The 8,993-nt window shown below is 40.0% G+C and overlaps 1 protein-coding gene across 1 annotated transcript in view; it reads right to left on the bottom strand.

Annotated features, from left to right (window-relative positions):
• Window positions 1-1,076: 1,076 nt before the first annotated feature.
• The window catches only part of GPR158 (G protein-coupled receptor 158), a 426,697-nt gene continuing 418,780 nt past the window's right edge, over window positions 1,077-8,993 (bottom strand). Inside the window, exons 10-11 of the mRNA XM_045462585.1 lie at window positions 6,217-6,363; window positions 1,077-5,488 (exon numbers count right to left, since the gene is read on the bottom strand). Of these exons, the coding sequence (XP_045318541.1) occupies window positions 4,013-5,488; window positions 6,217-6,363 (1,623 nt within the window). The 3' untranslated portion in view covers window positions 1,077-4,012. The remainder of the gene's footprint in view (window positions 5,489-6,216; window positions 6,364-8,993) is intronic.

Here is an 8,993-nt window from a genome sequence, read left to right as displayed (position 1 = left end):
TTGGTTACTGGAAAGGAGCATCTTGCTCCCTCTTCTGCCCTCTTGCCTCATCTGCTTCTCTGCTTCAGAGAGCTGCCATTCTCACATGGGAAGCTAAGTCTATACTGCAGCTCTTTTCCCAGCCTGGTTTAATATAAGGTCTCCCCACAGCATGAATTTGCTATTCTTTTCCACAGCTTTTCTTGTGGGCAGGTGACAGGAGGTCTATAGATTTTCAGAGAGGGCTTTTAAATTTTTTGAAACGATCCAAAGTGTCAATAAGCTTAGAAGGAACATTTATACTTGATATAGTTATCTACTGCTCTGATTTTCTGACCTCATATAACAACACCAATACCATTTGAAGACTCTAGTTTCAGAAAATAACCAATAAAATCTTTTCCTCTCCTCTTTAGGCCCTCACCTTCCCTTCCTTTGACTCTTCTAACTGATGTAGCTGCCTGCAGTCTCTTCCCACTTCAGTCCATTCCTGGGCTGCTCCCCAAATGATCCTTCTACATGACTTCATTATGACCCAGTTTAATGCTTTTTGATAGGTCCCAGTACTGCAGGATAAGGCTGTAGTTAATCCGAAGCATGGCGTGCGAGGCTGCGCGCGATGACTTTTCTAGGGTTACACCTCCTGTTTATACCTGATGCCTTTGCAGAATTTCAGCCTTATGAGCTTGCACTACTAAGCCTCCCCTGACTCCATGACTTAGTCAGGCTGTCCTCTGTATTACTGCAGCAGTGACTGGATACTGGACACGGGATATTGGAGCTCCTGTTCATCTAAAGATCATCACCATTGCTTAGCAAGTTGCCCGTGTGTGTTCAGATAATTAAAAAAAGGTAACTGAACTACTTCCCATTTAGGCAGAGCTGTCTTAAATCAAAACCACTAGTCCTAACAGGTTTTATTGGCTCCAAATGGTTACCTGTTTGAGGCCACATCTGGCTGATCACATATTTCTGTACATAAGCATATGAGGATGTATGTGCATGTGTACCAAAGCCAAAGATACATGGGATTCCTTCTCAAGTTGGTTAGGTGAAATAAATTTGATTCTTTTGACAGACACACAAATCGCCATGAATCACTTTCATATAAATATGTTTTATTGCAGAGAAGTTATTATTATTTACATGCTGTAACACATCACAACATAAATTTACCAAATATTTCATGGTGGGATGCTGTAGGTTTCAGATAATAGTTTCAGAAGAACCACAGATTAAGTGAAGAGACTTACAGCTTTATTGACTCTACAACTCTCGGTTGCTAAATGCTAGAAGTCAAAAGGCAGTGTTTTTCAGTCCTACCTGTCACCACTTGCATGCAGAAACCTAGGAAGCAAATACAAGAGAACTGTCGAGTTTCAAATCCAAGTTGCCACCAAAGTTTACAATGGGCTGAGTTATATAATTCATGTCGTAAAGCATTTAATTCTTGCATAAAATATACAGTTCTATTAAGATTGGTATAAATCTACTTATTTATAAACCCTGGCTTAAAAACAAGGACAGGATGCAGCCTGCACATGCATTGAGAAGGACAACCTAGCAAATGTTTGTGACCTTAACAGTGTTTATTCACTTTCTTACTGTTATCGATCTAGGAAAATAACCTCAAGAATTGTAGATTTAAACTTCTCTTGGTGATAAGCAATGGCAATGAAACTCTAGGAAAGACCCTAGGCACTCTCACTGATTTATGCTGGTGGAGAAAAATCTATGGACTGTAGACTGTCACTAAGGTATAATTTGGCAAGTCTTCTTTAAGCCACATCTCTAGCAGGATCATCCTGAAGTGCAATAAAAAGTCACTGATGCTTGACTGCTTATGTCTCAAAAAGCGAATAAAGTGCTCACAGACCTTGAACATAAGTGAAACAAGCAGGTAGACCTGGCAATTCCTATCCAAGTTCACAAATATACCTTAAAGTTGTATTCCAAGGTTACTGAATACATAGGCCTTGACTGAAAAGGAAGAAAAGAAGGAAATAAATGAAGGAAATGCAGAAAAATAGAATCTCTATATCTCTTCAAACCTACCCCACCAACCTGAGTAATGTACAAAGTGAGCAAATGGGTGAGGAAGATTTATGCACAGCTTTGCAAAATGGTGACACGCTCATTGACTCCTGAATAAAAATCGTTGAGAAAATTTGATGATGAATAAAGAGAAGTCCTAGTTTCTACCCTCCACTGAGAATGATATTCTCTCAGATCAGCCCCATATCTGCCTTCTGATTCTCTTTTCTTGTCTTTCATCCTCCTAGCATGTTCTCCTTGCTTCTCATTAAATGAAAAGTTACTTAGGCTGGAAATGTCCTGGCCAAATAAGCCGCCAATACTCCAGCGTTTAGCGGGGAGAGAAAGGGAAGTCTGCATTCTATTTCTAAGTAATTCATCTTTAACTAAGATGAGACTGAGCTTCAGATCAGAATCTCTTCTCATGATCACATCAGTAGGGCTAAGTCAGCAGCTTAGGATTTCCATGCCAAATGATCAGCGTGGAAGGCAGTAAGTTTTACAAATTTCGCTCTGGGAGCTGTTTTGCTTTGCACATGAACCTGGCATTTTTAATTTTGAGCGAGGTGGCAATATGTAGGACTTGTAAGTTTTCCAGTGCTTGGGAGAATGAAGAGCCTGTACCACCTTACAGGCTTTGAATAAATCAGGTTATAAACCTCTTTGGGATTTAAGCCCAGCAAGTGCTACCCCTAGCTGAAGCAACGAGTAAGAGTTTATGAGAATAAGTAGTTGGAGGTAATTTAAAATATATATTCGGTCTGCATAATAAAAATATATCCATACAATGATCTTGATGCTATCATAATTTTTCTCTTTAAAAAAATACTCCCTTGAAAGTGCTATCAGTAGCTCCCTTTCTGTCTGTGTTTTGAAAGGCAAATTCCCTGGCTCTGCAGGGAAGAGAATTACTGTTGTAATTCTCATGTCATTCCTAGAGTCTTCCCTTTCGGTGGTGATACTAATGTGCAGTATATTTTTCTCACTCTTAGCTTCTTCCTTACGAAATGCTGCTAAGTATGAAATACTGAAAAGAGTTAAAAGGGACAATAGATTGGAATGAAGGCGTTACCTGTCTCTGACTCTGAACAAACAATAGGTAAGTTGTCCTTTACTGAGACATATGACTAGAGTAGGACCGCTGGGTCTCAGAGTCCTGACAAGAAGTGCAAAACAAGTAACTCAACTTGTATAAAAAACCCTGATTAAGACAGTATAACAAACCATGAGGTGAAACAATAGAGTCAAATCCAAATTCACAATATATATAAACCACAGCCAGAACGAAAAGAGTTTATCATAACAGTTATGGCTTCCCAAGCCAGAGAAAGCTTACTGTACTTCAAGAATCAACTAAAGTTGATAGATAGCAGGTATTCTGTAACTTGCGAGAACAATTGAGTAGCTGCAGATTGCATAAATGTGTTGTGTCACATAATATCAAAGTTATTTGCAAAAGTTATACAACCTGGAATGCTTGAATATGAGACACAACCATGTACTGAAACATACATTTATAAGAAAATGAGAGCAATCATTAATATAAAAGGTATTTTTGGGATGCATTAAGTTAGCAGTGCTATCAAGGTTAAATAGGTAAAGTAAGTTCAGTTAGCTACTTAGAATTTCGGTCGTATATGTCTATACCTTCTTCTTCTTTGCACAATCTCATACTGTGTCTTCTGGTTTGCCTTGCTTAGGATCTTCAAAGGGCCATGGGCAAATACTGATCAGGGGCAGACGGTGAGGGCTACTCTCCCTACATGCCGAAATGTAAGGATTCTCCTCATGTCCTCAGGGGAAAGACTTCTCTAGGCCAGTCTAATTCCTCCATCGTGATGTTGCTCTGCCCTCCAGGTCTTCTTCTGCCCTTGTCTTTCCCCTTTCCCTTGACTGACAAATATTCTTTGGGAATTTCTATCTTCTGTGGAATTCAGGGTTTCTTCCTTCTTCTCCTTTTCTTTCTGGGGATGCTACGCCCACAAGTATCCCAGACCTCTTATTTCCGAGGCCCTGCTATCTTATTTGCACTTAAAGTGGAAGAGGCAGCAGGTAAAGCACTTCTTTCAGCATTTGGTAGATCTGGGGTCTCAAACTCCCAAGGACACACCTCAGCTCGCGATGTTAAAGGTTGCTGAAAGTTATTACTTGAGTTATAGGAGCCAGGCACATTTTCCTCAGGGGAAGATGTTTTTTGTTCCTGGTCTCCCATTTGGTTGAGATTTCGATTCTCCACTTTTGATGCTACAGCTTTGGGGGGCAGCTCTTCGTATTGCCCAGCACACACGTTTATCGCATAACGCTGACCGCCATTCTCATCTTTAGCCCTCCCTGGGGGAACCTGAGTCTTGGAAATCAAATTCTTCTCATCTTCCAAAACGGGCTGACCTTGGCTCTCCCAAGGGCATACCTCAGCCTTGTCTATGCTCGTCTGATTGGTTTGCTGACATAGTTCAGCTGCCTTAGGCTTCTGATGAGATTTTTCCTTTAAGGAAAAAGTTGGGTTTTTCTCCATTTCAGAAGCTGCAATAGATACGTGTTTTTGAACTTTTGATTCTGAAGGCACGGGACCAGGGGCCAGGTCATAAATCTCCCAAGGGCACACTTCCCCTATGTCAAAGTTGTTCTTCATCTGGGTGGTGCCTGGGCTCATCTCAGAATTGGCAGTGGACGGGTTGACCCTTTGTTGCTTCATAATCCCAGATTTCTGAGGTTTTCTTGGCTCCTCCAAATGACTGGAGTTTGGGGGGGCAGAATCTTTAGTCTCTGCATTATCTGAATTTGAGTATTTTCTGTTTGCTTCTTTATCTTTTGGCAGAGGTTTCTGGGAGTTAGCACGTTCTTCCAGGCCTGATGTTTGGGTTTTCCCAGCTAATCCAAGAGTCTTCTCCTTGGCACTTGCTATGACACTGAGAGACTTTTGTAACATGGACGTTCGTGGGTGCCCCTGCTTCTTCTCTGAGCTGAGATTGTGAGCACTTGCTGACTTACACACCAAAGGCACAGACTCTGTGGACTCGGCCTCACTGTTTTCTTTCAGTTTTTGTGTTAATTTTTTACTTGACAGAGACTCCAGTGTGGAACGTTCTGTAGACTCCTCTTCTTGGCTTTCCCCCGGTAAACTGCTGGACTCTTCGGTGTGCTCCCTCACATGATCGTAAGTGCTGTGGGATTTCTTCAGTGAGAAGACTCGGTTTTTCAGGGACTCCTCCTTGGGCTTCCCGGTGTTACCTGAAGACTCTTGCGGGTTCTTCCTGACCAGGGCAGTGCTTTTGGCTGTGCTGTGGTCTGTGACTTCCTTATCCTCTTTGGAACACTGCCTGCTGACCGTCTCTGGGATCTCGGTGATACGCCTCATGATTGAACGGCCTAAGCCCTTCTTGGAGCACCGCTTTTTCTGGAGGTGGGGGTTATTTGTAATCATCTTCTTCCTCTTATATATTTCCAACTGGGCATAGAGTTTCTTCAGCTCATCCTGCCAGAACAAGAGCAAATTCACAGAGATGTGGAACTTAGTGATTTAGCAAGATAATATTACTAAATGTAATTTGAGGTTTATTAATTTGCATTCTGTTTCACATAGCGTTTGAACTTTAAGACCTGAACACATGCATTTTACCCTTGTTTCATGGAGCAAGCCCTTGGGACTTACGAGTTGTGTGTGCCAGACTCAACTGGGATCACAATAAAAACACAGCATATTATCTACCGAGAAGCCATACCCCTAAACGATATTGGAAGCATCATGTAGCCATTGATAAAATTACCCTTAATGGTAGATCAGATCTAGGGGACAACAGACCATCAGTTACTGAAAGCATCTTCTTACTCCAAATGCTGATATGTTGTCACAGATTATTCTCAGTAACCCATTCTCTCTGCTCACAGATCTGCCTTTCCATCAGCAAAATGTCATAAACGGTATTAGGGGACCAGTGTAGCCAGTTCATCATTATGGCTGCTAATAAAAGTCAGCTGAGACTATCAAGATTGGCCTGTAGAATTTCTACCATAATAAATGTTTTACACCTGAATTAACTCCCTTTGATGTCTTTGGTTCTTACAAAAACACACATTCCCCTTCCCTTTTTCTCTCTGACTCACACATGCACACAGATGAGCATACACGTACATCAGCCCACATGGGCTTGCCTGTATAAACAGGGTTAATCCGAAATAAGAAAGATGAAATACTGGTATTACCCGAATGTCTTCTGGGTCTAAGCTGTGCTCACTCCATGCTGAATTGATACTGCTGTTCAGGTAGGATCCAGACCGGCCCATGTCTAGCTCATCTTCATATGCTTCTGTAGCAATGTCATCTCGTGGGTTATTGCTTGAATGTGAAAACTGCAATAGATAATATGAGCTGTAGACATTAGCCCACTATAAGGCAGAGCATAATAATTTTCTAAAGGTTCTAATGTTCATATCATCTCTTCGGCTTAGAACTCTTCACAAAAGATCTGCCGCTATGTTTGTGTTTTGCTTTCCATGTTACATGCTAAAGCTCTTAGGCAACATTAATAAGTGGTTCCTTCTCTGACTACTATTTTCTTCTTTGTCTTTTCTCCAGGCTCCCGGTGTTCACTTACGCTACTCCTCTTCCATTATATTTGCATTTTGAAAACAAAAATAGGTAGAAAAACCCAAACAAATGTTTTCCAAGAGTGGCAATTTAAACTCCCCGGCAGTTGGATGGAAATATTTTTTGAGCAGTAGGGTCTACCTTGTGTTCGTCGTTTTGTTTCAAATAGGGGACACTGTATTTCATCTAAGGGCACAAGTGGCTCTGATCACAGACAGTGACTTTCTGTCTACTCCACTTAGCTTCAAAAAAGTTGCTTCTAAGACTCAGGGGACAAGGGATCTTAATTCCAACCTCAATTGTGTTGACAGTGATATCTTGAACAAATCGTGGAAACTCTCTGGAGCACAGAGCCCTCTCAGCCTAAAGTGATGATATCTAACTTTAAAAGTCAGAGATTCACTGAACTTACAGAATTTTTTCTCAAGCTCATTATTCTCAAGTTCCTCCTTCACCGAACATTTTGAGGTATTTTTATTATTTTCATGTGGCCTTTTGATATTTTTCAGTTTCATGTACTCTTGCTATCTCTATTCTTTTGCAGGGAGACTCAAAACAATCCAGCCACTTCGCACAATATATAAACTAAGTGACTATTCTATGAAAATTGAGAGAAAGGTTTAGGGAAATGAGTTCTCTTCTCACAGCTTATCATCAGCTCAAATACTCCTTTAAAAAATTAACAGATCACCCTTTGATGATACAGAGCAATTTCAATGTCAATACTTGTTAAAATATTTATGTGGGCTGGTGAACATCAATATAAGATAACTAATGTGAAATGGCAATTCTCTACTTAAGGAACCGTGAAGGTTTTGTTATAGGGACTGGTTGAGAAACCACAGAAATGGGTGAATCTTGCCTTCACTCTTCTACTTATGTTTGTGGTTCCCACATGTGTCAGGAACTTAAGGCCATAAAGATTAATAGAACACAGTCCCTATCCTTCCAAATCTCACAAGCTACTAGTGAATCACTGAGAGGTTATTGATAAGAATGGACTTGTTTTTGTCAAGCACAGTCTTAGAGGTGACCATGAGTTTAAGAAACAGTTACTTGTCAGATATTGTCCATTTTCTACTGCATTATATTTCCTTATATCCATCTAAGATAATATTTGAAATATTTATCTTATCTTTTCTGTTTCCCCCTTCTCCAGAACATAAGTACCACAAGAGCACATACGTTATCTGTTCATTACTCTTATTCTAGTACATAGACCAGTGCTTGGCAAAGCCCCTCAATGATTTTTTTGTAGTTATCTGAAGTTGATATATAATTCATATACCATGAAATTCTCAATTTCAAATCATACAATTGAATGATTTTTGGTATATTCACAGGGCTGTGCAACCATCACCACTATCTAATTCCAGAATATTCTCATCACCTCCAAAAGAATCTTGAACCCAGTAGGCAGTCACTTCCATATCCCCTCTTCCCTAGCTAGTGGCAACCACCAATCTACTTTCTGTCTCCATAGAGTTGCCTGTCCTGGACATTTCATAGAAATGGAATCATGCAACCTTTTGTGTCTAGCTTCTTGCACTTGGCATAATGTTTTCAAGGCCTGTACAAGTTGTAGCGTGTATCAGTGCTTTATTCCTTCTTATTGCTGAACAGTATTCCATTGTATAGATACACCACATTTTGTTTATACATTTATCAGTTGATGGGCATGTGGGTTGTTTCCACTTTTTAGCTGTTATGGATAGTGCTGCTAGGAACATTCATGTACAAATTTTTGTATGAACACGTGTTTTCAATTCTTACAACTGAATAAATAGCCTGAGTATACAGTATATCCATCTAATAAAAATGTAATCATATAATGGAAAGTATGAAAATGGATAGGATAAACTGCAGTAGCAGACTAGCCCATGGAAATTGTGGCTATTTGGTATAATTCAAGTAAGGAAAAAAGTAGGCATTTGACTCTGTTTACATTTGTTTGGGCTTTCAGTCAGGCTGAATTTCATTTAGTGTTTTGGTTAATTGTGAGAGGAGGTAAAGCCTGGAGTGAATGATAAGAAATCACAATTCTTGTCTCAACCATGCTAATAATATATTGTGTGCCACTTACACAGATACATAGTGACCTAATATTTTGTTTTTCCATGGGCAAAAGAGGAAAATAATAATAATGCTCTAACTTGTATGTTATTCTCTCACACTCTGCGATCATATTATTTCACTGTAAGCAGCTTTATGGCTATCATGCCCTAGATGAGGAAACTGAAACTCAGAGAGATGAAAGTCTCAGCTAATGATTCCCTACTGTATAACTAGTGTGGGCAGAGCACATATTGATAATTCCCCCCACTTCAGTATGCTGTCTAGATAAATCTTTGTCAGCCCATCTTTATTAAGCAGGATTCTTCTATACACAACA

This window comes from Leopardus geoffroyi, chromosome B4, assembly GCF_018350155.1.
Source record: "Leopardus geoffroyi isolate Oge1 chromosome B4, O.geoffroyi_Oge1_pat1.0, whole genome shotgun sequence".
Taxonomy (NCBI): Eukaryota; Metazoa; Chordata; class Mammalia; order Carnivora; family Felidae; genus Leopardus; species Leopardus geoffroyi.
Note: the sequence above shows the minus strand (reverse complement) of the source record. Positions and strands in the feature narration are given on the sequence as shown.